General features: G+C 66.5%; 1 protein-coding gene across 2 annotated transcripts; it reads right to left on the reverse strand.

Annotated features, from left to right (window-relative positions):
* Nucleotides 1–27,213, reverse strand: TTYH3 (tweety family member 3). Of its 2 annotated transcripts, XM_047779435.1 has the most exons (15): nucleotides 26,904–27,213; nucleotides 13,373–13,542; nucleotides 13,061–13,172; nucleotides 12,720–12,940; nucleotides 12,319–12,414; nucleotides 12,110–12,182; nucleotides 11,794–11,869; nucleotides 9,489–9,544; nucleotides 8,710–8,802; nucleotides 8,039–8,131; nucleotides 7,642–7,778; nucleotides 5,962–6,135; nucleotides 5,431–5,506; nucleotides 4,666–4,764; nucleotides 1–3,113 (listed from the first exon to the last, which is right to left on the reverse strand). In XM_047779435.1, exons 1-14 carry the CDS (start codon nucleotides 27,024–27,026, stop codon nucleotides 4,696–4,698), a joined length of 1,569 nt encoding a protein of 522 aa, XP_047635391.1. In that variant the 5' UTR covers nucleotides 27,027–27,213; the 3' UTR covers nucleotides 1–3,113; nucleotides 4,666–4,695. The 2 variants fall into 2 exon arrangements, with proteins under 2 accessions (XP_047635391.1, XP_047635390.1); XM_047779434.1 differs by lacking the exon at nucleotides 4,666–4,764 and having other exon boundaries at nucleotides 26,904–27,211.
* Nucleotides 27,214–27,416: the final 203 nt, after the last annotated feature.

Consider the following 27,416-nt stretch of genomic DNA (forward strand, 5'->3'; position numbering starts at 1 on the left):
TTCTTTAAAATTTGTTTATTTTAAAACATGAGACCCAGGCTGAATAGAAACCACAGAAATTACATTGACGAGATTTTTAGTATTTGCCAAGAAAAATAAAGGCCCCAGGGAAATAAAAATCAAACCCCAAACCCAGTTTAAAAAGAAAAAAAAAACAAAAAAACAAAAAACTCCCCCCAAAACAGAAACACAGCGACAGCACATACAGCCATGGCCCTAGAGAGGTTGGAGAATGCCTAGCGGTTCAGGCCTCAGTTCCCCGGTATGGACGCTGAATCACGTTGGAGGGGAGGGTGCAAGGGCCAGGAGGGGAACCCGTGGGGGGGGGTTGGTCTTAACAAAATTACTCGGAGAGATATATCATATTAAACAAATATAAAGTGGGGTGGCACACAACCATTATGGTTAAAGAAAAAAATCCCACACAAGAAGCCCTGGTCGCCGCCCGGCACAGCAGTTGGGGCTGCCACCCACGCACCCCTCCCGGGTGGGAGGGGGCTCTGGGGTAGGGGGGAAGGAACGGTGGAGATCGGTCTGGAATTGCATAGTGAGATGGGGTGGGCGTGGAGGGGGACATAGGGTCAGGGGAGCCTAGGGGACGCACACCCGCGCTGCAACTCCTCCTGTCCGCCTAGCCCGGCAGGGGGTCCCGGGGCCTCTCCCTCCCATCCACGTGGTCAAGGACCACCTCCCAGGATGCTGCGGGGCCTGCGGGGAGCAAGGCCCACAGGTGCAGGGGTGGGAGCAGACGTGGAGAGGTCGCCGGGACGGGGCTGGTTAGCAGAGGGCCTGAAAACTTGGAACACAAGGAAAACCGAGGGCGGATGCGCGCCCCTCCAGGGCCAAGGCCGTTCTTGCCCCCCTTTTCCTTTGTTCAGCCTCGGTGAGCGGAAGGAGCTCTGCGGAGTCACAGACAGGTGGCCACACACGCACACGAGGCACGGGGGGCTCCGAGCGGCGCGGGCCCGCAGCCCGGCTCTCACGCTATGTACATTCACATTTCGGCGGCCGCGCGGCGGGGCAGCCGCTTGTGCTTCTGAGCGCTGGCAAAGGGCTCGGCGCCCGGGCGGCACTGCCCGCGCTGTCTCTCCCCAGGCAGGAATGCTCCGCCCCGGGTGGGGGGCGGGGGCGGGGCCCAGAGACACTGGGCAGGTGGGCCGTGGCTCCGCCCCTCGCTGAGGTTTGGCCATGTGCTAGGGCTCAGACGCAGGCTGGGGGCCTGCAGGCCGACCTGGGGCACCCTCGTGTTTGCCCACGCACTCCCCTCCCGTCCCAGGCCCCAGGAGTGGGGTGGGCGTGGCCTAGTTCCAAGACCACGCCCCCGTTTGGTCCCAGCTACCAGCACAAAGAAGGGATCACGGAGGGAGGTGGCCTCTCCCAGGCCACCCCGGGGAGGGGGCGCTGCCCTGCTGCTCTGGGAGAAAGAGCCCATGTCTGTAAACTGCTGGGCCAGCGGCCGCCTGCCCCTGGGGCCTCGGCCTGGGCCCATACGTGGCTGCCGAGAGACCCTCTGCTGCCGCTGGACTGACAGGCCAGAGCCCACCCCTGGCCCCTCCACCTCAGGCTGGCTGGGCGGGCCTGGGGCTGGCAGGGGGCTTCTCATCGTGATTTGGGGGCAGCCCTACCCTCTGTGGCAGGAAACAGCAAACATTGTACACGAAGCCATAAGCACCTTGGGGAACCCTTGTTCCCACTTCACAGGTAGAGAGACTGAGGCCGCAGGGACCTCGGTCCTACAGCCCAAAGGACGTTCCTTCCTGAGGACACCGTCCCCCTGGGGTACTGCCTGCCCAGAGAGGGGTCTCCAGGCCCTTGAGCTGCCTCTCAGTCTATGACACCCCCTGGCAGTGCCCCCCGAGAAGAAACGCCTTCTCCAGCCCAACTCCCAGCTGGCTATCCTGGGCCTCGTCTCTGGCCTGGACTCGGTGTCACCCTCGCTGGCTTTGGGTCGGCCAGGGGCACTCACGGAGGCTGGAGAGAGGTTAGTGGTTAGTCCCAAGAGGGGCCACAGGGGCCGAGGGCACAGTCACAGCCAGCTCAGGTCCAGCCCCCAGGCCAGCTCTGGGACACTGTGCCTATCCGGGATGAAAGAGACCGAGAAGGGGTGGCACTCGGCCCGCAGCCCCGCCTGCCCTAGAGATGACAAGTGTAGTTAGTGCAAAAAATGAACCGGACGAAGCTGCCAAGTCTCTGGGGTGGGGGAGGAGGTTTTGGCACCAAGAAGGCGGCCAGCACTGGGTGAGCAGCCTCGGCTCAGCATGGCACCTGCTGTCTCCTGCTGCCACGGAGGGCTGGGTGCCACAGGCAGGGTGGGCGCTGAGGGAGAGAGCGATGAGGGGAGGGAAGCGGACAAAGCAGGGCCCTCCCCAGGAGGCTTCTGGCAACTGCTGCAGAGGAGCCTGGGGGCGGGGACGAGAGAAGGGGCTACAGGTGCTGCAGAGGGTGTGATGGTGCCACGAGGGGTCTCCACACGTGGGAGACGAGCAGGTGGGCGCACCCAGCTGGCCCTCCAGGTGCCCGGCAGAAAGGGGCACCGCGTTGCCTGTGAACTAAGAGGTGACACGTGGGAGCATCGCGGGAGCAGGAAAAGCGGCGGAGCTGCGGGAGGGAAGGGGGCGGGGCAGGTGGGTCCAGCCGGGGAGACTGCAGGCGTCCGCGGGGGCAGCGCGGGAGCGGCAGGGACCCAGCACCAGCACGACACATCTGGCCCAGAGCAGGGCTCTGCATACCCCCAAGTCCTCGGAGGCAGAGGGGCGTGGGCGTGGGGAGGCCGGGAGGGCCTGGGCCACGGTAGCACACCCCCATGTGTCCAGGTGTGTGACCCGAGGGGCCCCGAGCCCCCACGTCTCCATGGCAGGAGCATGCTGGGCATGTCCTCGCCCCTGCAGGAAGGGAGGAGGGGCGCGTGGCCAGAGGTGCCTGCCGCGGGCCTGGCATATGTGTGGAGGGGCCGGCAGGCGGCCACGGGTGTAAGCAGCAAGGCTGGCGCGGGGAAGAGCAGGGCGATTGGCACGTGGGGCGGGTGGCTGCCGGGCAGTCTAGTGCCCGCTGCTGCTGGAGTCAGGGCGAGGCTGGCTCGTGGCGAGGTACTTGGCTCTCATGCTGGAAGTGTACTGGAGGGAGACAAGGGGAGGCAGGCGGTCAGCGGGCACTGGGTGTGGCTGGGCACCCCCAGGGTGGGGCAGGGCAGGGCAGGACCACAGCGGACTCGCCCTGGGAGAAGCCCCCCGACAGCTGATCCGGGGCCTGGACGCCTGTGTCCTGGCTGGGGCCGGGACGGCACCGTCCCAGAGAGCCCCGTTCTCCAGGCTCAGGATGGGGCCAGCGCCCTCTCCCAGCGAGATAAGCACACCAGCCCCTACTCCCATTTCGGCACGTGGGTGTTCGCCAGGCAGAGCTCTGTCCCCAGCAAGAGCCGGGGCATGGAAGCTCCCCACTGTGTGCCCCACACGCCCAGGACCTGAAGGCCACACACAGCTGCTTCCTCCTCCCGCTGCGGGATGCTGGCCGGGTGGTCAGGAGGAGGGTGTTGGGCAAAGGTGGGGTCAAGTTGTGTCCAAAGGAGGGCCATTCGGTCCCCGAGGCCCCAGACCATCAGGGCCGCAGGTCACAGGAGTAAGGAGGCTGAATGGCCGCTCTGCCCTGCCGCCCAGGGAAAGGAGGGCCCTAGAAGCCACACGGGCCCCTCAGGGTGGGGTAATGCTGTCACCCACTCCAGCGGGAACCCAACTGTGGGCTCCTTACAGGTCTAAGGACAGAGGTGGCTGGGGGCGGGGATGGCTCGCACATCTGGGCACCCTTGTCCAAGCTGAAGCATGAAGGCCTCGCTTGGTGCACACACGTGTGCACGTGTGCTCACAAGGCACCCCTATGGAAGAGATGTGTGCTCAGGCCAGGCGGTGTGCACAGGGCCTTATGCCCACGTGGGGACAAAAGCCAAGGACTGTGCTGAGGGTCACTAGTGGGAAGGAGCCTGGCCGGCTGCCCCACAGCCACACACCCCCACCAATCCCTGGGGGCTCCAGGACCAATGGCCAGATCAGGGGGGCCCCGCGAGCTCTCCCGGAGCTCCCAGCGGGAGGAAGGCCTTGAGCACCTGTCAGTGGGCACAGAGGCGAGCTGAAGGGAAAGCAGCGGGCACTGGGAGCCAAGTCATTCCGGGGACATGCGGAGGGGGTGGGGGCGGCAGGCAGCAGCCCAGACCCCCAAGGGAGCCGAGCAGGCGCGCAGCACAGTGTCGGCACGGCTGCAGCAGCTTGCACGTTTGTCTGCAGCCCCCGTGTGCATTTTCAGACCACAGGGCGGCACCTCAAGGGCTGGGCCTGCCGGCTGCACCCCCAGGGCCCCAGCTCACCCGTGCTCTGCCTCCAACCCCAGCCACTGGGTGCAGGCATGCACAGGGACAGGGGTCTGGGTCCTCACTGGGAGGTGACCGGAGGGACAGGGGCCACCTGCTGCTGAGCCAGGGCTGAGGGGGGCACTCTGTGGAGGGGCTCCCTGCCTCTGATGTGAGGGTGACAGCCCAGGGCCCAGGTCTCTGGCTGCTGGGGGCCACAAGGCCCACACGGCTGCACGGGCACCAAGCTGGGGGAGCAGTGAGCAAAGGGTGGCATGGAGGTACGGGTGGCAGGCAGTGCAGGGCAGGGGACCCAGGTGGGTCAGTACCTGTCACTCTGAGAACACGGCCACCAGTGTTCAGGCATTGTTCATGGGCTTAAACTGCCAGCCCGTGTGGCTGCCAGAGTCCAGGGCAGCCAGATAGCGCTAGGAGGGCCCAGGGTGGGAGAGGTGCAGGAAAGAGAGAGAGAGAGAGAGGGTGGCCTCAACGCCAGGGCGAGGGCCAGGCTCAGAGAAGGCCTCAGGGACCAGACCAGAGTGCTGACAGGAGGGACAGCCTGAGTGTGACGACGGCCTGGGAGCCAGTACCGCCCAGGACTGGGGCCAGGTCCCCCCAGGCCAGCTCCGTGCTGCAGGGCACAATGTGGCTGGCAGGTGTTTCTGAAGCAAGGTGACCCTCAGCCCCTCCAGCCCTGTTCTCTGAGGCCCACCACCTCCGGGAAGCCCACCAGGGCCTCTGGCTTCTCTGCAGGCTCCTTTCCCTGTCCTTATCTCCCTGTCTCCCTCCCAAGACCCGAGGGGACACCAGGCCCAGCTGGAAGAGCCAGGCCGAGTTCAGGAAATTGAGGAAGGAAAGTAAGAGGAAGCGGGGCTGAGGTGGGAAAGAGGCCAGGGCTCCTGGAGGACCTGGAAGCTCAGCAGCCTCGTCTATGCAGGCAGATGCCTGCCCCGGCTGGGAAGACCCCCGTGGTCCCGGCACTGAAGGCTCAGGGCAGCGCACAGGACCTGCACCCCTTCAGACACAAGGCAGCAGGGGGCGCCCCCCCCCCAAGCCTCGGGGTTCCCCACTCACCCTCCTGCCCCCAGACTTACCGACGGTGGCGGGGACTCACGTCCGATGAGGGGGGTGTTCTCACAGCGGGGGTTCTGGAAATTGGCATTCTGGCTCCTGAGGGGAGAGGAGACAGGGCTGTGAGGGACCCCCGGCCGGGCCCGTGGGCTGGTTCTGGAGCCAGGCAGGTCCCAGGGTCCCCGAACCCTGCACAGCAGTGAAAGGCTCTGAGCGGGTCCGTGGCCACCACTGCCCACCATGGCATCCCGTGTCCCCAACAGAGACCCTCTACCTGCCAAAGTGGCTTCCCTGTGGCCTCAGGCCAGGAATATGGGCGCAGCCGGCACTTGATGCCAGGCCAAGGCCACCCAGCGCCCGGAGAGGCCAGACCTGCAGCCGCCTTCCCACCACCACAACCCCACTCCCTTCCTGGCCAGTCGCCCTGGGGCCACATCCGCACTCCAAGCCACACAAGCCAGGCCTGCCAGCCCCCGGAGCCCCAGGCACGCACCCCAGGGCTTGGCTCTTCGGTCCCCACCTGGGCCGCCCGCCCCACCCCCAGCACGACTCACATGTACTCAGTGACCGGGGCGTTGCTGACAGTGTGGGCAGCGGCCGGGATGCTGGTCTCGCTGCCGTAGCTGCTCCCGCAGCTGTACAGGCTGGGCATGTGGACGCGGTAGAGGCTGTCGTGCGCCTGCCGCGGCCCCGGGGCGGCCTCCTCCTCCCCCTCCTCGTCAGGGCCCCTGCGGGGAGGGACGCCCAGTACAGGTGCAGGCTCCCACCAGGGGCTCAGCTCCGGGGCAGGCACGCCTGCCTCCAGTCCTGGCTCAGTCACCTACTTATGATGGCACTGCCAGCGAGTCATCCGCCTGCGCACGGGGACCCTGACTGCCTGTGCGAAGAGGGGACGGCCCCCCTGCCCCAGGGAGCGGAAGCTGGGGTGCTCTTCGGGCCCTGCCATTCCAGCCTGCCCCCGGAGGCCCCAGCCCAGTCCTCAGGGAACCAGGAGCCAGGCCTCTGCTGCCCTCGTGGCTCATCGCGCTCCGTGTGGCCTTGACAGGACCTGGAGCTCGATTGTCCGGGCGTGAGGGTGCAGGCCAGCCGGGCCTGGGCTCCCGTCCCACCTCCCTCCCCCGGCAGCGTGACCTCGAGCACGGGGTCCCTCTGCCGTGCTCCTCGTGGTGAGATGAGCGGGGTGGCGGTAGCAAGTGCCAAGGGCTGATTCCCGGCCCCCGAGGAGCCCTTCCGTGCCGTGCTTCTCAGCCGATGCTGAGAGGAGGTACCTGTACAACCCCCATCCCACAGGCAGGGACGCCGAGCCCCGGGGGCTTAAGGGGCTTGCCTGTGGTCACCCAGTAGGTAAGGGTAGACCCAGGGTCTGAATCCAGGCCATCGGGTTCCAGGAAGGTGCTCTCAGCCACCCCTGCTCCCACCCCCTTTATCACCGCCCCCGCCGGCATCACTCCCGTCGGACCCATCATCGCCACCAGCAGCGGTCCCCGCATCACCTCCACCCCCACCCTCACCTCCACCACCCCCACCAGCGTCACTCCCGTCAGTCCTGCCACCAGCAGCAGCGTCATCTTTACTGTCACGGTCACCACCCCCACCACCACCATCGCCATCCAACAAAAAATAACGGCGCAGAAATCCAGACAGAGGGAAGCGATGGGAGCTGGGTCACTCTGCATCCAAGCTGGGCCACCAAGAAACAGCCACAGCCCAAGTGGCCTAGGGGATGTACCCCGGGGGCCCAAGCAAGGGGGCCCGGCACTGGCTGGGGAGACTGCGGCAGGGGCCACCAGGACCCCCGCTTCAAAGAGAAAGTCAGGGCAGCCCATGGGAGGCGGCTGCCACCCTGGTCACCGAGCTGAGGGAGCCACGGAGGCCAGGGCCACGGGCACTCCCTGCAGAAGCTCCACGTGCCCTGGTCAGTTGCTCTCCCCTCAACGGCCCTGCACGCCTGCACCCAGGGGTGGGGGGACGGACGAGCGCTTCTGAGCCCGGCCAGTTGGACGTACAGAGGGGTGGGGGCAGAGCCGGCACCAGGAGGCAGGGGACCGGGTTCTCCCTGTTTGCTCCCCGCCTGCGAAGCGAGGGTGCCCGTCTCGGGCCCGCCAGCCTCACAGTCACCACAGAGGCTCAGGAGGTGAGGAGGGCTCTGTCCCTGTCGCTGGACCAGGACATGCGGGGTCCCTTGTGTGCCGTGTGGCCTGGGGCAGGTTCCAGGACCTCCCTGCGCCCCTCACCTCTTCTGCTGCCAGGTGTGCGGGACGCTGCAGACGATGGAGCTGAACATGAGGGCTGTGGCGAAGGAGAACAGCGCCAGGTAGATGAGGCCCTCGACGCCGTCGTAGCAGAAGCCTGTGAGGGCCTGCACGTAGTCCTGAGGCCGGGCCCAGAGGCGGGGAGGGAGACGGGGAAGCACAGGCTGGGATGGAGCACCCCTGGCAGCCTGGACTGCCCGACTGTGGCTGCGCAGAGCCCCCCCGGCCCCCTGCTCCTTGCTGCTCCACCTGCCTCCCCCGCTCCCCCCACCCCCCCACCCCTGCTCCTCACTCCTCCACCTACCCCCCGACCCCACTGCTTCTGGCTGCTCCCTATGCCCCTCCAGCCACACGCCGGGCTCCAGGCGGCGGTTCTCACCAGATGCAGGCTGCGGCAGTCCACCAGGGCAGTGAGGTGCTGCAGGTTCACCTCCGTGCCGTTCAGCACCTCCTGGACACGCAGCAGGGGGTCCTGGGGGGCACGCACCACACAAGGTCAGCACAACACGCCCCCTGCCGTCCAGACCTCCCCCCCGCCCCCCCCCCGCGGTCTCAGCGTAGCCCCTGAGGACCCTGGGCTTGGAGGAAGGGTCCCCCTCCAGGCTGCGCGCCGGCCTCAGGGGGCTGCCAAGGCTGCAAGGATGGCGAGGAGAGTGGGCCCCACGGTGCCCGTCCGACATGGGCCTCCTGTGGTCCCTTCGCCATAAGGGGAGAAACAGCAAACGGCTGGGCTTCTCCTGACACGAGCGTGGGTCTTTTAAAGACCCATTTTAAGGAACACTCGGACACCAAGGAAGCGCTCCCAGTGTTTTAAGGGCCAAAGCATGGGCCAAACCAAGCTGAAGAGGGAGCCGGCCGCGCGGTGTGTGCGTGCGTGTCTGCGCTGCGAGACCCGCCCGAAGCCCTCTGGGCCACGAGCAAGGACGGCGAGCGGGAGAAGGGGGGCCGGGCCCCCGGGAGGAGGCAGCCTGAGCAGCGGCCGCGCCGCGCCCCGCTTTGGTGGTGACAGAGGGGATCCCCCCGGCTCCAGGGCCCCCCCAGCCCCCTCACCTTGGTGGCCGGGTCCTCCCGCGGGACGGTCCTCAGGAGCTCGGCCACGAGGTCCTGCATCTCCACCAGCGCCTTGTGGCTGCCTGACAGCTTCTGCTCCACAGAGAGGCCGGCTGACTCCAGGGGGAGCCGGGCAGCCCAGCTCCCCCTCCCCAGGTGCCCACCCTCGCACGGGGCGGGCCGTGCTGGTGCCCCCGGTTTCTGCCGGCCCGAGGAGCCTCCAGCCTGAGAGGCCACGAGCTCCAGATGGGATGGCTGTGCCCGGGCCAGAGGGGCGCCCGGTCATCTGCTCTGTGGGTCTGTGGGCCACCTCTGCTGCATGGCCTCCGGAATGACCACACCCCCCGGAGACAGCACGGGTCACCCCAAGTCGTGCTTTTAAGGCAGATAAACGGTCTGGGGACCAGAGGCCACACAGACACGCGGAATGACAGGCAGCGAGCCACACACTTTCCAACTCCACTGCGACACTACCCTCCAGGCCCTCTGCAGGGTGGACCCAGGACGCCTCCCGCAAGGCCACCCCGGGTTCCTCCCATGCCTGCCGGACAATCGGCTTGGCCCACGGAATGAAGGGGCACGAAGTGCGCCACCCCGCAAAGCTTGCGTGAGGGCTCAGGGTGCCAAGCCCAGGGCCAGCCAGCACGGTCAACAGGATGTCGGCCCACCCCCACCCCCCGATGGCTCCTGGGCCTGACGAGGTGTGAGAGTGGGCCCTGTGGGCTGCGGCTGGGGACCAGACGCCTTGCGGGGGCAGGAGCGGCCGAGCTCTCTCTCACCTGCTGGAAGGGGTTGGTGGCATAGGGCGAGCAGGTCACATAGTACTGCAGGATGTCTGCGGAGAGAGGTCAGGCGCTGAGCGACTCGGCCACGCGTGCGCCTGTGTGTGCTCGTGTCTCCACCCCACGTGGATGGGGAGTGTGTGTGAGTTTGCTTGCAGCCATGTACGCCTGTATCTGTACCTGTGCACACACACTCTGTACACGTGTGCCTGTGTCTGCACGTTCGTGTGTAGGAGCACCTGTGAACACGTGCACGGTTGTATACACGGGTGCCTGCGTGTGCATGTCTGCGTGTGCACACATGTGTACACATGTCTGTGTGAGTGTGCACAGGGGAGCAGGACGTGGGCGCAGGCCCTTCTGCTCTGGGCCGTGTCCCGAAATGTGCCCAGCCTCTGTCCTGTGGAGCAGCAGCCAGGGCACTGGGGGTGGGCAAGGGGTCAGAGGTCACCTGGACAGGCATCCGCTCACGGGCCCCAATGGGCCAAACGGTTCTTAAGCCAGAGTGTCCCCCCAAAGAGGGGGAACAGAGCCCAGAGGGTGCAGGTGCCCTGCTGGGCCCATGGAAGCAGGTGCTGACGGGGCCAGGGTTGGACAGTGGGGACGCACTCACGATTCTGACAGAACAGCTAGGAGATCAAGCTGGGCCAGAGCTGAGGGAGAAGCCTTAGACCTCGGACCCCACCCCTACCCTGGCCTGTGCTCTCTGGCCCTGGCCTGGGGGCTCCCTGGGCCCCAGTGCAGGGCGGGGGGCCAGGAGCAAGAGCTTGTGGGCCGGGCCCCTCGGCACCACATCTCGCCTGGCCCCTGAGGTCTGGGCTCCCGTGGAGCTTATGCTGGAAAACGTAAGACAGCAGCACACCCGACCGCAGCCACCTTAAATGGAGCCAGCACGCTGCCTGACCCTGACGGCCTGCGGCCGCAGGCAGAAGCTGGCACTCGCGTGGCTGGGACTGCTCAAGCTCGCTGAGGTCCCGAGTGCCCCAGGGAACAGGGCCAGGCTGATGGCACCAAGGCCAAGGGCAGTGGCGGGGACAGCCCCCTCCTGGGGCTCCTCGGGCTTAGGTACACATGGTCCCTTCAACAAAATAAGCTAAAAGCAGCTCACGCGCTCACCCCCTGCGCTTCCTCGGGCAAAGGGGACAGGGCAGCCCCACAGGGGTCGGCACTTCAACCTGCGGGGAGATCCCAGCTTTCTCTCAGGCAATGTGCAGTCCTTGGATCAGGGGAGACTGACACGCTCAGTGTCCCCCAACTTCATTGCATCCTGAGCCCCAAAGTCCACCTCCACCTGTCTGCCAGCCCCAGCCCCGCTCTGCCTCCCCCTGGGTCCAGGGCCCCTGTGACGACAGCGGCTCAGACCACAGCAGGGAGCCGGCAGCTCCTGGCTCCTCCACGCCCACCTCCTTAGAGGCCGCCAGCGGCCCCCTAGCAGCACGGCCGGCCCACTCCTCATGCTGCCGGCTCAAAGCACCGCTGTCTCCTGCCAGCGGGAATACAGCCACCTGCCCCTTCCCCCCCGGCCGCTCCAGCGGCCCAAAGCCCCGAAGAGGAAACTGAATCATGGGCCACGTCTGCCGCGGGCTTCCCACCCCGACAGCCCCCCCTAGAATAAAGCCTGAATTTCTGCCGCCTGGCCCTGCGGTCTCCCTACTCTCTCCTGTCCCGACTGCTCGGTTTGCTGTCTCGTGAGCATGCAAGTGTGTGTCTGCCTCAGGGCCTCTGCACAACCTGCACAGCCTCCCTGGATCAATTTTCTTTTCTTTCTTTCTTTTTAGGGCTGCACCAGTGGCACATGGAAGTTCCCGGGCTAGGGGGCAAATCAGAGCTGGAGCTGCTGGCCTACGCCCCAGTCACAGCAATGCCAGATCCAAGCCACATCTGCGACCTACACCACAGCTCCCGGCACTGCCGGGTCCCTAACCCACTGAGCGTGGTCAGGGCTAGAACCCGTGTCCTCAAGGATACCAGTCAGGTTTGTACTGTTGAGCCATGACAGGAACTCCCTTCCCTGACTCCACTTTCATGTCACTTCTTTAGCAGGCCACCCTGATCGCCAGCTCTGAAGCAGGTGTCACCTGCTGCCCTGCTCCCCGGCTCCCCGCCACGCCAGCCTCACGGCCTGTGCTCATCCTCCCCAGAGCCTTCTACTCACAGGACCTGCTCCCTCATGAGCTTCCTGGCCGGGGTCCTGCCGGCCCCACAACAGGACCCAGGAGGGTGGGGACACCTTGGCCTGGCCGGCTTAGGTCCCCCAAGCCTGGCCCCAGGGGCGCCAGCCGGGAAGCAACGGTAGACTCACCCCCGCTCAGCACCGAGTGCTCCTCCACCATCCTGGTCACATAGGTGTCGGGGTCCACGCAGAAGTCGCTGGAGCCCTGGGGTGGGTGTGGGCAAGGAAGGTCGGATGACCAAGCTGGGCCCCCAGACCTCTCAGCCCTCGGGGGGAAAGCCTGGTCCCCCAGGGTCTGCATTTGGCTCAGGAAGGTGGTGTGAATCTGGGGTGCTGTGTGCCCAGGATGGATGCCCAGGGAAGATGGGAGGGGAGGGGACCGTGGTGTCCCCCACGCCAGGCCTTGGTCCAGCAGTCAGGTTTCCCTGTCCTCTCGGTCACTTACCACAGACACGGCCAGCTCCAAGCCCAGGGCACCCCAGCTGATAATCAGGGCCAGGACACCCAGGAGGCAGACCCTTGGGGCAAAGAGAGCCAGCTGGTCAGCTATGACCCAAGCCACATGGGACCCGAAGACAGGAGGCTGGGACAGGGCGGACGTAGAGGACACGAGGCTCCAGGTGCGGCATCCCCTCCCCCGGCCCCCAGACTCACCCAACCAAGATGCCCTTGGAGCTGCGGATGAGGCCGACCAGTACCAGAAGACAGATGGCAACGTCGAGCAGCAGCAGGCCCAGGTAGCCCAGCCACCTGTGGGTACACCGTGCATGTGGGCCAGGCCCTGACACCCAGGCCCAGGGCAGGAGAAAGGGGTGCTGCGGCAGGCCAGGCATCAGGACCCCAGGTGCGGCAGGGCCAGACAAACAGCCCCGGATCCAGAGGGACATCCACAGGCACTTCTGGGATGGGAGACTGGCCTCAGCTCTTGCCACAGGCACCCTGACGGCCACTCCTGCTGCAGCAGCACCCCCCCACCCCCCACCCATGAGACCTCAGGCCCTGGGAGCTGACCGGCCCATTGAGAGGAGTGGGGCGGGCAGGAAAGAGGACCGCACCTGTACCAGTCGTAGAGATCCACCTGCTCAGCCAGCACCTCCAGGGACACAGCTGGGTTCCTCCAGAACGGGATGGCGGCTGCATAGCCCAGCAGCGTCTTGAGCAGGCCCTGCAGCCGCTGGACCGCCCGCAGAGGGTCGGGCCGAGTCGCCAGCTGCCTTTCCAGGCTCTGCAGGCTGGGCTCCGCCGTGAGGTTCAGGGCCGTAGCGGTATCCCACACCTGCGACAGGTTGGGGGTGGCGTCAACGGAGGCAGGGAGCCGCTCCCGCACACGCCCACCCCTCGCACACACGCGGCTTAGGAGCAGGAAGCGAGGCCCCTCTCCCACGTGGCCACTCACGCGGTCCTGGACCCCCGCCACCGTACGGTTGGCGTGGCGGAGCGAGTAGGTCGCCCGATGGATGCCGTCGCTGGTTTCCCCGTTGCCATAGAATCCCACGGCGATGCCGGCACTGGGACAGGGCGAGGCCGCATGAGGGCACAGGCCTGGCAGCCCCCGCGGGCCCCCTGCCTGCCCGGGCCCCAGCCCGCCCGGCCCGTCCCGTCTCCTCCCAGTTACGCGTCCATCAAGCCAGCCCCTTCCGCCGGGCCCCGCCCCGCCCCGCCGGCCCCGCCCCCGGCCCCGCCCGCTGGCCCCGCCCCGCGCGCTCACCTGCAGACCAGAGTGGCGATGATGACGCACCAGGCGGTGCAGCAGCAGTCGGCATCCAGGTGCTCCTCGCTTTTGCGGCGCCGGCAGCACAGCCAGAAGGAGTAGAAGAGCAGGAAGAGGAGGTCCAGGGCGAGGCAGGCCAGCGCTGCGGCCCCCAGCAGCAGCAGCGCCTAAGGGACATTGGGAAGTGGGGCTGGGGCTGTGGACTCCCGGCCCAGCTCTGCGCCCAACTCCAGGACCGGCAAATCCCACCTGCGCCTGGGACCAAGGGACACAGACTCCCACAAAACCCTCCCTCCGCCCCGGGGGACGGAGGCTCCCAACACCTGAGTGATGTGCCTGTGGTCACCCAGAGACCCTCTACCCAAACCCCACCTGGAGGGGCCAGGTGGGCAAGGCCACGGGATCGCTTCTCCGAAACCCTCCCCTCCCTCATCGACCGCCTCCCGGCCCCAGAGCCCAAGGCAGATGTTTGAACAGGGGTCTCGCACCCAGCCCTGTTGCGGAGGTGCTGGGTGGGTGGGGGCTCCTGGGCAGGGTCAGCACAGTGGCTAAGTGGCCACCCACTGGTCACGTGGCCAAGGAAGGCCCTTACTCTCCCTGCATCTCAGTTTCCTCTTTTGTGCTGACTCCCGGGGAAGAGGGAGGCGCAGTCTCAGTGAAGGCCACACCTGCTGCAGGGGCCGGCACACAGCAGGCCCCTCGGAGCTGAGACGGCTCTGGATGTGACGACTTTCGTGAGCCCTGGGCCAGCTATGCCCCAGGAGGCACCAGTGGAGGAAGTGCGCCCAGCACCCTTCTGCCACTGAGGTCAGCATCCCCCACGGGAAGCCGCTGACGTGACCCAGCAGCGACATCCGCCCTGGGCTGGGGAGCGATGGCCTGAGCCTTCATCTGTCCACAACGGCACCAAGCCAGCCTCCCCTGGGCGCCGTAGCCTGCAGTTGGCCTGGCCTAGTGCTTCATCCTCACTTCAGGGATTAGAAAACTGGCTTCAGAAGAAGTAGACACGTGCCCACGTCACGGCCCTCTGGGAACTCAGCCCGTGTCCTTTGTCAGGGTGGGTGCGGCCGCTGACACAGGGCTGCAGGGCAGCGGGCTGCCTCTGCCCATGTGCATCTCTGGGACGGGGAGTGGGGTGGGGGGCGGCGCCAGGACCAAATAAATACCACCCAGAGGTGCCCACCCACGGGGGTGCGGCCATGGGACACCCTTAGCTGCACTGCTGTGGAGGCAGTCACCTCAGAGGGACCTCGCCACGTCTTCACTCTCAGTGATGTGGCCAGGAGCCTGGGGGGGGGGGGCCCTGGCTGGGGATGGAATGCTCCAGGCACACCTGTCCCCTGCGGGGCTCCCTTGGGACCAGAGGCTCAGCCACAGAGGCACTGGGACTGCCTGATCACAGCCCCCAGCGCCCAGCAGCTGTCTCCTGGGAGACGGTTGCCAGGCAGCAGAGGCAGGATGGCACTCCCTGCCCTCCCAGGAAGGAGGCCACCGGCCCCAAAGGCCTCCTGCCCAGCCCGCCAGCCCCTGCTGATGCCACACCTGAGGCAGGGCTCGCCCCCTTCCACCTGACTAGGGTCCGCTGCCCCAGCTATGGTCCAAAGCCACACTGGTTCCCTGGGGGCTGACGTGCGGTTTGCAGGCTGGGCCTGTGCCCTCCCCCATGAGGCACAGGGTGGGGCCCCCTCTTGGGAACGGCCAGGGCACCACCATGAGGCGGGAGGGGCCGAGAGCACCCGACCACCCCGCTCACCGGCTGGGTGGGGGACGGGAGCCACCGCATCAGGTAAGGCTCCCTGGAGGCGCAGGTGCTCACATCAGAGGGGGCTCTAAGGTCACGCAGGGAGCTGGGCCAAGCCCCGGTCATGCGGGAGGCCGCTCACCCCGAGAGGCCTGGAGTGGGCCACACCCCCACGATGCCCTCCACAGCATCCGGGTGCTTAGACCCGCATCAGGGCACAAGCCGAACACCAACGACAGGGGCCACAGGCCCTGCGGGTCCCCTCCTCTCAGGTCAGAGGCAAAGGGCCGAAGAAACCACGCTGCCCGCAGGCTCCTCCCCTAAACTCTCAACCAGACCGCACCACACGCTGCCTACGTCTCGGTCGCCACGGGAGCGAGCCCCACTTGGACGCCCTGTCCCAAGGGTCTGTGTGCCTTGTCGACATGCCCCAACTCGGCCCCGTGCTGGCAGCAATGACCCTGGCCTCACTCACAGGGGGAGGCCACCGTCTGGTAGCCAGCACTTGCATTGCACCCGGGGACATCTCCTCCCCTGCCTGGGGGCCCCGGCCCCCAGCCCAGAACACAGCTTGCTTGGGGCCGATGCTTCAGTCAGTGCAGCTACACACCACATCCTCTCAAGGAATCCTTCCTGGGGCCAGGAGGCCGGGGCCCTGGGCCCACCTGGCCTGGCGCTGATGGAGGCTGGTGCGCACACACCCTGTCACCAGGACTCATTAAAGAACTGGCAGGCCTAGGCCACAGCCTAGTTGGCGCCAGGGCCACCCACTCCCGTTGCCAGATGAGAAAACAGAGGCAAGATAAGCATCACTGGCCAAGCAAGATCCTAGCGCCTGGGCGAGGCTGGGGAGGGGGCAGCTGGGCTCGTGCTTGTTTGTGTTAGATGCCAGGGCCTGGCAGGCACCCAACAGACATAGCTCCCATCCTTGGGGCCACGAGGCCTGCAGGACCCGAGCCGGGCCCCGAAAAACAGAAAAAGCGGAGCGGGCGGGAGCACCAGGGCAAGTCTGCGAGGGCACACCCTCCTCCAGCAGGTCAGGGAGCCGCGCTCTGGGCAGAGGCCAGCACAGCTGACAGTGCCCAGAAGGCGCCGTGCCAGGCCCCGGCCCCCGGGAGGTGCACGTGGATGTCCCACAGCTTTGATTTGGTTTGTTTTTTTGTTGTTGGGGTGTTATTTTTTGCCCCTTTATTGGTGTTCCTGAAAAAAACAAACCAACCATGAACCGTACCACCTTTATAATTAAAACACAAAACCAGAAACCTGTTCGTAGCTCTTTTCAGCCAGGCGTGGGAGGCTCCTGGCCTGCACCCAGCTCTGCCGCCTGAGGGCCTGCTTGCCCTGCCCTGCCGTCTCCCGCAGGCCCTGCTGCCCCTGCCGTGGGACGTGACATCCCAGCCCCTCCCGGCTGTCACGTGGGAGAAGGGCCCTGGCAGCCACAGAGACCAGGTTCGGCCCCTCCTGGTTCCTGGTGATGTTACACAGTTCCTGCCAGTGCCCGGCGCCCGGTGCCCGGGAGGGGCGGAGCCTGAGACGAGGGACACCCAGGTGTCACCCCCAGGAGAAGCGCCTGCTGCAGGGCAGAGGTGCGGGGGAGGGACGGCCCGGCTGGAGGGGAGCCAGAACCGGAGTGCTGGGCTCCAGACGCTGCTCTGCCTGGTTCCAGAATGTGAGCCAGTGACTCTAACCTCCGTGCCTGAGTGTCCCCACGGGCGCAGCAGTGCCATCACTCTTGCACGCCTCGGGGGGCTCCTGTGAGATGAAATGAACCAGCACCTGCCAAGGCTTAAAGCAGTGCCCCCGTGGGGAGCCCCGAGGGGGTGCTCCCCAGGCCAGCTCTACCCCCAGCCCCGTGGGCTGGGGACGGACGGGCGCCGGTGTCCTGGCTGCCGCAGGGGACACCAGGACGCTCACGCCCACACACGCGTATCCCCGCATTTACATACATGTTCACATGCTCACGTACCCACACACACGGATATCTCCACACACGCATGTGCGTGAAGGTGTCCCGCCGAGTTCCCAGCAGCAGTGGTAATGGTGGTGGCAGTGCTGCTCATGGGCAGGTGGGTGGCGAGCAGAGAAGGGCGCCGGGCAACTGAGGGCAGCCTCACCCGCAGGCACAGCCACCTGCCCGGGGCCCCGAAGAGCCACAGCCCTGGGGGAGGGGGGACCTCCCACCCCAGCCCTGCCTTGCGGGGCTGAGCCAAGTCACGGGCAGTCGCAAGGCTGGCCCAGCACCGGAAACGCCAGGTCCAAGGTCTTGAGAGCATGTCCTGGGGCTCAGAGAGGGGTACCTGAGGACAAGAGAACTACCTCCAGAAGCTTCCCTGGAGGCAGCGACAGGTGGAGGCCCAGGAGCCATAAGTGCCCCCTTAGCCTGATGCACAGGAGGTCAGGTGTCCGGGCAGTTGGGTTCTGCCCCCTCCACTCCCATCTGTCTACTCAGCTCCAGAAAGCCCTTCCTGACTGTGAGGTCAGGGGTCTACTTCCACCACCTATGGGCCAGGTCTGTCTGTCCCCACGCCCCTGGTGGCTGCTGGAATGGCCCCGCCAAGCCCATCCACTTAGCAGGGGTGGTGCCCCCTGGCTCTGAGACCTGGCCCACGGTGGACGCTCAGAAACACGGGCCCCTGGCTCCCTACCCCAAGTTCTGGGCCAGCCTTCTCTGGCAGGATGGCTTCTTCCTGGACGGGGCTGGCCTGAAACAGCGACCACACTGGGTTGCTGGTGGGGCCCTGGCACGGCCCCCAAGGCAGGTTGTGGGGCCTCCACCACGACTGCCTCGCTTAGACCCCCGGAGAAGTGACAGCACCCTCCTGCTTTACATGAGGAGGCTGGCACAGGGGGCACAGGGTCCTGGCCCACTGCTGCAAATAAGCAGAGCCCGTGCCCGTGCGGCTGCATGAGCCGGGCATGGGCGCCTGGCACCGGGCAGCTGCTTCCTCCTGCCCAACAGCCTGGGTGCCTGAGGCCAGGTTCCCAGAGAGCAGCTTTGCTCTGGCACTGCCGTGCTGGTCCCGCCTCTTTTCAATGGCCTGGCGTCCCCTCTGAATGGGAAATGTTTGATCAGCATCTGGGCTCTGACCAGATGGAATTTTCCACTTGTGATGGAAGTGATGTCAGCACGCGGCCGGGCAGGCGAGACGCCGGGGCCCATATCCCGACCACGGGCCCCAGTGCTGGCCACCAGCCACCTGCAGCGCTCCTCAAGCACGCATGCTCTGAGGACTCAGCACGGACACGCGTGCGTGGAGATGGGGGGACACTGGGTCCACCCACCCCTCCTGGCCCTGTGGCTGCCGTCCCTCAGCCCCGGACCACCCCATCCTTCCCAAGGCCCTGCAGCCCCGCCGTGGAGAGTATCCCCTGAGGTGGCCCCGGCTCAGCCCTGCTACAGGGGGAGCCCAGGCCAGGCCTGGAAGGAGAGGGCCACGGCGTGCCACCAATCTGCTAACAGAAGCCCGCTCCATGCAGAGGGGAGGCCATGCGTGAGCGCTCGAGGCTGCAGACCTGTCCCGTCTCGATGCGCCGCTGGCCTTCGGCTCCGTCAGCGCAGCCTGGACACGGCCTGTCAGCGCCCAGGCACATGCACCACACACAGTGCCAGCCACCAGGCAGGGAGGCCCACGCGTGACCCTGGGGCAGCACATCCACGTGCCACCTGCACAGGCGGCTCCTGCTAGGTGTCCTGGCAGCATGGGGTCCTGCGAGGGAGCATGGCACATGCGGTGGGCATGGATCCACAGACACTCTGCCTACTGGACACGCGCCCCACCCAGGAGAGTGCCACCGTGCCATTAGCAACAGACCCTGAGAGCCGGCCGCTCCACTCAGCCCCTCTGCAGCCACCGCAGCCCTCGGCCAGGCCGGGAGCTCCTCAAAGAACTTCTGATGGGGAGCGTGGGCCTACAGCCGCCTTCGACCACAACCCCAGAGGCCATATCCCAGCCGTCCCCCTGGACGGCCTACTCGTGGGAAATCACAGGTACCCAAGCCCCGGGAGATGTGGGACCAGCGGTCCAGGGGTGACTCGGGGAGGCTCCGGGGGCTTGGGGACTTCCTTGCCATCATGTGACTGGTGGGGTGGAACCCGGATCCCAGCCCAGGGGCGTGACCGCAGCCTGAGGTCCCACCACTGCCGTGAGGCGAGAGGGACCAGGGAGGCCTGCGAGCCTGCCAGGATGGGAGCCACGGGGAAGGCGGCAGCAGCTCGGTCCTGGCCTCTGCGTGCCACCTCTCGCAGGAGCCGGCCTGGCCAAGTGGCAAAGGGCAAGGCTCCAAAGAGGAGGCAAGTCCAGATTCCACCAGGGGTCTGGGGACCTCGCCACCCTGCACTCACGGAGAACAGGCCGGCTCAGCACACACGGGGCCCTCAGCCCAAGACTGACCCACGGTGTCTGTGCTCACAGCGGGCCTTGCCCTGAGCATGGGGTCCAGGGGATGGGAGGGCATGGGACCAACAAACACAGCTCCTGCCTGCTGGGCTGGCACCTCCCGCGTCCTGAGGGACCCTGGCAGCGCGACCGGGAGGGGATCAGGTCTGAGCCTGGAACCCCTGACAGCAGAGTGAGGCTCTGGTGGACAGAGCTGCGGCACGCGGGCGAGGTGGGAGGGGAAGCCATGGCCCCTGTGGGAACCCACATGTCCTGGCTGGAGCCCTGGGCCTGGGAGAAGAAACGGGGGGCAGGAGCACCGGGCTGAGTTGCTGCCATGGCTCCTGTGTCCTGGGTCCCCACTGGGAAGGACGCACAGCATGAGGCGCTGCCCACTCCCCTGGGGCTGGGCCCCTGCTTCAGCACCCGCTGTGGTCCGGCTTCACACATGGCCTCGTTGGTCCCCAAACCACCTGGCACAGGGGTGGCACCCATCCTCCAGGCCAGGGGCCACAGGCTTGAAGGGACACCTGGGACTCCCACACCAAAGTCGCAGAGGCGGGGTCTGAGCCAGCCCAGGCCCCCCTCACCTCCCGGGGCCAGGCTGGGTGGGTGCTGAGGGCCGGGGCCGAGGAGCTGAGCTGGCTGTACAGCCTGCAGCCCCCCACCCCCCTGCACTTGGCTGTGGCTCCCAGATGCCGGCCAGAAATTAAGAACAGATTTCCCATCAAGCCGGGCTTGGGTTTCACGAATTCCATGATGGTGAGCTCGTGGCCGAGCCTGGGGGAGGCAGAGCCTGCGGCCAGCGTGCAGGAGCCCAGGAGCGGCCCAGCTCTGCATTCAAGGCCCCGCCCTAAGGTCCTGGGTCCAGGCCACCAGGCTGCACACGGACACGCAGCAGCTACACCTCGCATCCTCACAGGCACGTGCCACGGTGCCCCCCAGGAATCACCGTGACAGAGGCCAGCGAGGCGGGGCTTGGGCTGAAGCCCTTGCCCTGGAGGAAAGCCATCATGGGCCACGCCCAGGCCTGTGGGCCACGTGGAAGGAGACAGAGATCCGCCACGGCTCACAGAGGGAACAGACACCAAAGCACATGGCACCGCAGCTGCCCTCGAAGCTGCAGGTGTGTCTACTTTGGCCCCAGCGCCCTAACAGGTCTCCCAGCTCGACACCCAGAAAACTCCTTCCCCAGGCCGGCTGCAAGCACCTCTTCACTGGCCACCCCTGGGGGTGCAGGCGACAGGCCTCAGATGTCACCAAGAGCCACTAGACAGGCCTGGTCACATCGCCAGGCTGAACCGGAGCCACGTCCCAGGGCCTGCCTTCACTGGGGACATGTGGCCCCAGGGGCAGAGCCCAAGCCCAGACTCTGGGGCCGCACTTCTGCAGTGCCCCTCGCAACGGTCAGGACCGCAGCCCAGAGGGCATGGCCCAGGGCAGGGGAGCCAGGCAGGGTGGCACCCCGCCTGGCACTCTCCTCGGAGACAGAAGGAAGTGGTCACTCACGCTGTGGTCACCCAGTCCCACCCCACAGCCTCGGCCAACACAAGACAGGCCCAGCCACAAAGGCTGCCTGGGGACAAAACCAAGCCTCCTTTGGCAGGCCGGCCCCTCAGAGCCCGCCTGCCCCACTGTGGGGACCCAGGCCTCAAGGGCACAGCAAGGGGGCGGCGGCCTGCGCACCTGCCCGCCTGGCACACGAAGAGCCCTGTGCAGCCCCCTCCCGCAGCCTGTGCAGCCCCCTCCTGCAGCCCGCCCAGCCCACGCAGACCCTGACTCGCCTCGGCTCCACCGCCCGGCCCACCTGGCCCTGCTCCCCAGAGGGCACACCTCCCTCTGGGGGCCTGCCCCTGGCTCTGGACAGGAACACGGGCAGCCTCGCGGCCAGCTGGCACCAAGTGCAGGCCCCATCCTGCCTGACACTGGGCTGGTGGCCTGGCCTTGACCAAGGCCCATGGCCGCCTTCGCAGCCCCGACCACGGCGTGAAGGCCACCGGCTCCCTCGGCAGATGTCCACTGAGCCTGAGCCCTGCCGGGCCGGGGGCAGACGCAATTCTGGGGGCATCTGCTAGCCCACCTCCAGCCTCCCTGGGACCTGAGCCCCCTCTGGTGGCATGTGGCTCCCTGCTCTGGGTGACAGCGCCCAGCGTGCCCATCAGAGCCTCGCCATGCTGAGGCGGCCACAGCCTGACAGTAGGGCTGGGTCCTCACCCTCCCCAAGAGCCTACAAAGCCCCCGAGAGCCACCCGCGGGCCACGTCTGTGTCCTGGTCCAGCACAGGGCTGAGGGTGGACTCCTGGCAGAGACCGGAGGCAGCCTGGGCACAGCCAAGCGCTCCTGGGGTCCTCCCGTACCCACACCCGCGCTCTGTCACGCGCCCCAATTCCTCAGGGGCCACGTGGGGCACTTTCCATGTTCATGACCCAGTCCCCGGGCTGCAGATTCAGTTCCTCTTCTCTAGACAAGGACTCAGCAGAGCTGCCTTGGAGGGTGGGGAGCCTGCTCCCCACATCCTCTGAGGCTTCCGCAACTCTGGCACCTGCCGGAGGACCCAGGAAGATCCCGACCAGATTGGGGACTGGCTCTGGGGCTGCGTCTGCAGGCGGGGGGTGCTGGGCTGGAGCTGGAGGCTGCCTGTGGCACCCGGCCCGAGGAGGCTCACTGGGCAGCGGCCTCACTTTCGCTTCTGCAGGGGCAGCGGTGCCCACCTCCCAGGGCCGCTGCGAGGTTTCCCAGGAAAATGCTTACAAAACACACAGCATGAGCCTCTGCGGGAGAGCAGCTGGAGCTCCGGGGCCAGAGCCATGGCCAGAGCCAAAACAGCTGGTGTCCCCTCCTCGAAGGTCCCCTGACAGAGCAGTACAGTGCTGGGGACAGAGCTCATCACCACATCCTCAGGCCCAAGAAAGCCAGGAGCCTCCAAAAGGCCCAACACTGGGGCCCGGTGGCGTAGACCTCACACCACGGCAGAGTTTGGTCCCAAGACCTCCCCCTCGAGGGTGTAGACCCGTGGGAGAGGCAGCCCGCAGCCACCCCTCCCCAGCCACAGGCATGCGCAGGGTCGGATTCTCCCCAGCACCGCGACACTGGCCAGAGGGCAAAAAACCAGGGCTGATTTGGCCTAGCAGGGGCTTCCCTCCCGGCACCCACAATCAATGCATGGGCCCTGCACCCCCAGAGCCCAGCGCACAGCTGCTCTCCATGCAGAGGGCGCTCTGTCACTTGCAGCCTCAGAATCCCGACTGGCGCTGTGGGATGCCGAGCACACACCGAGAACCAAGGGCCAAGGACGCGGTGCAAATTCGAGTCTTAGGTGGCACCCCTCCCCCAGGTCTAAGCACACGGATAGACTCCAGCTGGAGGGACTTCCGTCCTCCAAGCCACATGTCCCATGGACTGCACCACTTTCATAAACCACAAGAGAGGTAATAAGACGCTGTTTTTACTCGGACTGGACTTCCTTCTGACTGTGGACAGGATGACAACAGGGCAGCCTCACCCCCAGGCACGCGCTGACCCTGCTTGAGTCTCAGCAGGAAACCACGCTTTCTTCCAGGAGCCTGTTGGTCCTGTGGGTTCTGGGACCCGGGCTTCTCTCTGCCTCAGGGCCTTTGCACGTGCAGGTCCCCCACTGGGGACCCTCTTTCCCAGCGTCTCTGCACAGATACCTCAGCCGGATCTGAGGGTCTCGACGGAAACATGTGAACACTCGGGGCGCTAGTGGGAAAACAGGCCTCACACACTGGGCTGAGCTGGAAGGCGAGCTGGTTTACCGGCCAGGCTCCAGGCAAGTCCTCGCCCTCTGGGTGCTCACAGCCAGCCCACAGCCTCCCTGGCAGCACCTCCTCCAAGAAGCCGTCCCTGACTGTTGGGTTCCCGCAGGCCTTGTCCTGACCACACCACTCCCGTAGGAGGATCTGACGATGCTCCAGCCTCCCCTGAACTGGCAGAGACAGTGGGCGAGACTGAGAGACAGGGCAGAGAGAGGGAACTGACCTCTGCCTCAGGATGCCAGGAGTGTGGGAGGCTTGGGAGCGGGCGTCGGGCAGGGCTGGGAGCAGACCCTCCCGGCTGAAGCCCAGAGAGGTGGATGGACTCACCCAAGCTCACACAGGTGTGAAGCTACAAGCTACAAGCTACACTTGCACCTGCAGGGAAGGCTCTGTGACCCCCGCCCGCAGCCATGACAGCCCCGACCTTCACCGCAGAGCAAAGACTGGCCTCAGGCCACATCAGGTCGGCGGCCAGGCAACCACCAGGGAGACTCCTTCCTCCAGGGACCTGCAACCCCTCCCCTGTAAAACGAGCACCCCACTCATCAGCTGCCCCTGGCTGGGGCGCTCCTGGGAGGCGGGCAGCAGCCCAGCTCCAGGGGACAGGCAGCTAGACGAGCAGCCAGGCAGGCGGGTGGTGCGGCAGAGAGCAGACCCCAGAAGCCCCTCTGCCTCCTCCCAGCACCCGCCTGCCCACCAAGGCCATCAGGCCCCACAGAAGCACCCTCCTGCAGCCTGTCCATTCAGCAAACATCACCGGCCCCCGTGAGACACGTGTGATGGCCAGGGCACCCTCCTCTCTGGGACGAAGGCCTTGGGAATATGGGAGCCTGAGACCCTCAGTCCCAGGAGAAATCACAAGCCTGTAGGATGCAAAATCCCACCCCCAGTCTTGCAGAGGCTCCAAGCCCCCAGCACTGGGCCAGCCAGGACTCTGGGATCCTTCAGAACAGCCCCCATCAGTTCCTAAGTCCTGCGGTCACAGCCCTGCAGGGGGCTCAGGAAGCCCCTGCCCCACACGGCTGACCCTGACTCCTCGTGGGGCAGGGGCTAGAGGCCTGAAGCAGCATTCTGGCCCTACCACCCACTCCCTAAGTGACTCTGAGCCCATCTCCCCTTTGGGCCCCCGTTTGCTAATCTGCACAATGGGGACAACTGCCCTCCTCGGCCAGGCTCGTGTGAGAAAAGGCTAGTGAGAGCCCCAAACGGTGCCCCACGGCTGGGCCTGGCCCATGGCGTTCCTGGTGGGTTTCACTGGGCTCCCAGCAGTGGCTGGTGGGGGCAGGAAACAGCAAAACCCTGGTGTGCCCAGGCCGCACCACCCCCTCCTCCTGCACCCCCTCCTCCCCTCGACAGCCTAGGAAGCGGAAGCCCCCTCCCCAGCTGGGCCCAGCCCACGTGTGGGGAGAAGCCAGCCAGGCCCCTGGTGGGCGCCAGACACGGACAGGCTGCCAGGCCAAGAGGGGCGCCTCGAGTGAGGAGGGTAAGGGTCCACACACCAGGGCGATGAGGGCAACCGCCCTCCCTCCGCCCCCTCCCCGCTAGGAATGCTCCGCTGGGGAGGCAGGAGCCCCGAAACCGTTGCCGCCCCTCCAGAAAGGGAGCGCGGTGGGCGGCACAGCCAACACGGAGCGGGAGCACGGGGCCCTCGCTTCCCCACCAACCCTGCAACGACCCCCAGAACGAGGCAGTGAGGGCTCACGGAGGCTGAGCACCTGCCCACGAGCACGGGCGCGGGGGACCGGGCAGGAGGCACCCGGGTCCAGCTCACGCCACAGCCCGGAGCCAGCAGCGGAGGTGGCGGGGGATGGAGAAAGGCTGGTTGCCACACCGTGAATTATTCAGCAGCTAATTCTGCTCCTCGGAGAGGAGGCAGGAGAGAGAGTGAGTCAGAGCCTCCCGCGGCTGCGGAGGAGGTACGGTGCTCTCTCGGAGGTGGCCAGGGTCCTCCCAGCAGGCCAGGCTGAGCCGAGGGGCCTTGGCCACCACTCCCGACGCCTCCCCGGGCCACAGGCATCGGCCCCTCTCTCACCTCCCACCATGCGTCCAGGGGCCCCGGAGGGCAGAGGGAGGCAGCCGGGTCAACGGGCAGCAGGTTGTCTGTGTGGGTCACAGACGCCCTGCGGCTTCAGAACTGACAAGTGGCACAGAACTTCCTACGGGAAGGCACGCTCTCCTGTTCTGTGGAAGCAGAGCCCCGCAGACAGGTGTGGCAGAGCCACCACAGGTGAGGTTCCTGGGCCCACGGAGGAGTGGCGCTGCCCCGGCCCTGGTCAGCCCCCCGGGGCTGGGCTTCTAAAACATGGGTGTCTGGTTTTATAAGAATCTGGCTGTCCCTGGGCGTGCCTGGGCCCATCCCCTGCCCCCTCTATAATCTGCTTAGAAACAGATCAGCGGACAGCCTGTGAGGGCAGGCTCCCCTGCAGAGCTGGGGTGCCTCAGGACCTCCTCTTCCAGATAAGGGAGGCCCCGAAGGCCAGAACCCTGAATTGGTGAGGGGTGACACAGTCCATGGATACTGGACCCCAGGCTATCTTACGAGCAAAGCTGTCCCCACCCACCACCACCCACCCCAGGGCTCTGTGTTCATCACCAGAGAGAAACCCAGGGGTGTTCTAGGTGACAGGGCACCCCAGGCATGGGGCTTCTGGAATCCAGATCCCACAGCCTGGTCCCCTGCCCTATACTCCAACGGCTGTGGCTCAGGGACAGGGGTGGCCCTGAGGCTTGGCATGACCCCAGACCTAGGGCTCCGCTGGGAGACCCCGGTCACTTGGGGAGATGACGGTGAGGGTCGGTACCGCCCCCAGCCCTGCCCAGGCTCAGCCCCTTTCCAGCCTTCCAGACTGAGGCCCATCCTGCGGCCGGGCCTCCGTCCCTCGGGGCTACAGCCCGCCAGGTCTCTGGGCAGGCACCGTGTGTACATCCCACAGCCTGGCTGCCCAGGAGGGAGTCAGTACCAGCCAAGGCGGGCTGGCGTGTACCCAGACCACTCACCCCCAAAAGCATGGCAGTGAGTGGGATTCCCCGGCTGGGGGTGAAGAGCAAGGGATCCCCTCCTGGCTGCACCCAGTAGGCTCAGGCACTAGCTGTGGTCTCAGAGCCCTGGAGTTCTCTGGGTGGGGGGCTCTGCCCGGCAACACTCCAAGAGCTGCCCCTGGTTAGGGGCCCTGGCAGGCACTGACAGGTGGCAGAGGGGTCTCCATGGAGGGGAGTGACGTGGCCCCTCCTAACCCCAGAGAGGAGGGTCTCAGTGACTCCAGAGAAGGCTAGCATGTGCAGAAGGGCTGGGGGCCCTCCATGGGGGCGGGGGGCCTTCAACTGTCCAGCAGGGGAGACTCCTGACCCAGGAGATTCTCCGGAAGGAGGGCTGTGACCCACGAGGAGGAGTGGGCAGTAATCCTCAATGCAGGGTGGGGTCTTTAAATCCTCCAGGAGGACGGCCCCCCACCCTCGGGGAGGAGGGTTCAAGACCCACGGAGGAAGAGGGGGCTGGGAGTCTTTAGACCTTGAGGAAAGAGGGGGCCGTGTTCCTGGTCAGGGGGATCGTGAGCCGCCGGGAGGGGGGCCCCGACCCTCGGAATGGAGGGGCTGTGACCCGGAATCTGACCCCCAACCCAGGGGGCCCGTGTTACCTGCTGGTAGTCCGTGTCCTCGGGCCGGAACTGGCTGCTGGTGGTCTCCCAGTGCAGGTCGAAGTGGGGCAGCCGGTGCAGGAGGCTCACCCACCAGGGCGCCGCGTAGCTGACCCCGGCCATGGCGGGCGGGCCGGCCGCTGGGGCGCGCGGCCGCCGCAGGGCTCCCTGGCTGGCCTGGGGCGCGGGGATCAGGGGCCCGCCGACCCCGGCCTGGCGGCCCGCATCGCCCGCGCGCTCCTGGGCCTGGCCCGGCCCGGCTCGGCCCGGCTCGGCCCGGCTCGGCTGCACTCGGCTCCGCTCGGCCGCCCGCGCCCGCCGCCTCTTTGTTCGCCGCCGCGGCCGCCGCCGCCACCGCCGCCTCCGCGCGCCCCCGCCCACCGCCCGTCGTCCCGCCCCAGCGTCGCCATTGGTGAGTCGCTCTCCGGCTCCGCCCTTCGCACCTCGTCCCCGCCCCCGCTCCTCCGTCGGCATCCTGGGAGAAGCTCCGCCCACCAAGGCCCCTCCTCGCCC

Source organism: Phacochoerus africanus, chromosome 5 (genome assembly GCF_016906955.1).
Source record: "Phacochoerus africanus isolate WHEZ1 chromosome 5, ROS_Pafr_v1, whole genome shotgun sequence".
NCBI lineage: Eukaryota > Metazoa > Chordata > Mammalia > Artiodactyla > Suidae > Phacochoerus > Phacochoerus africanus.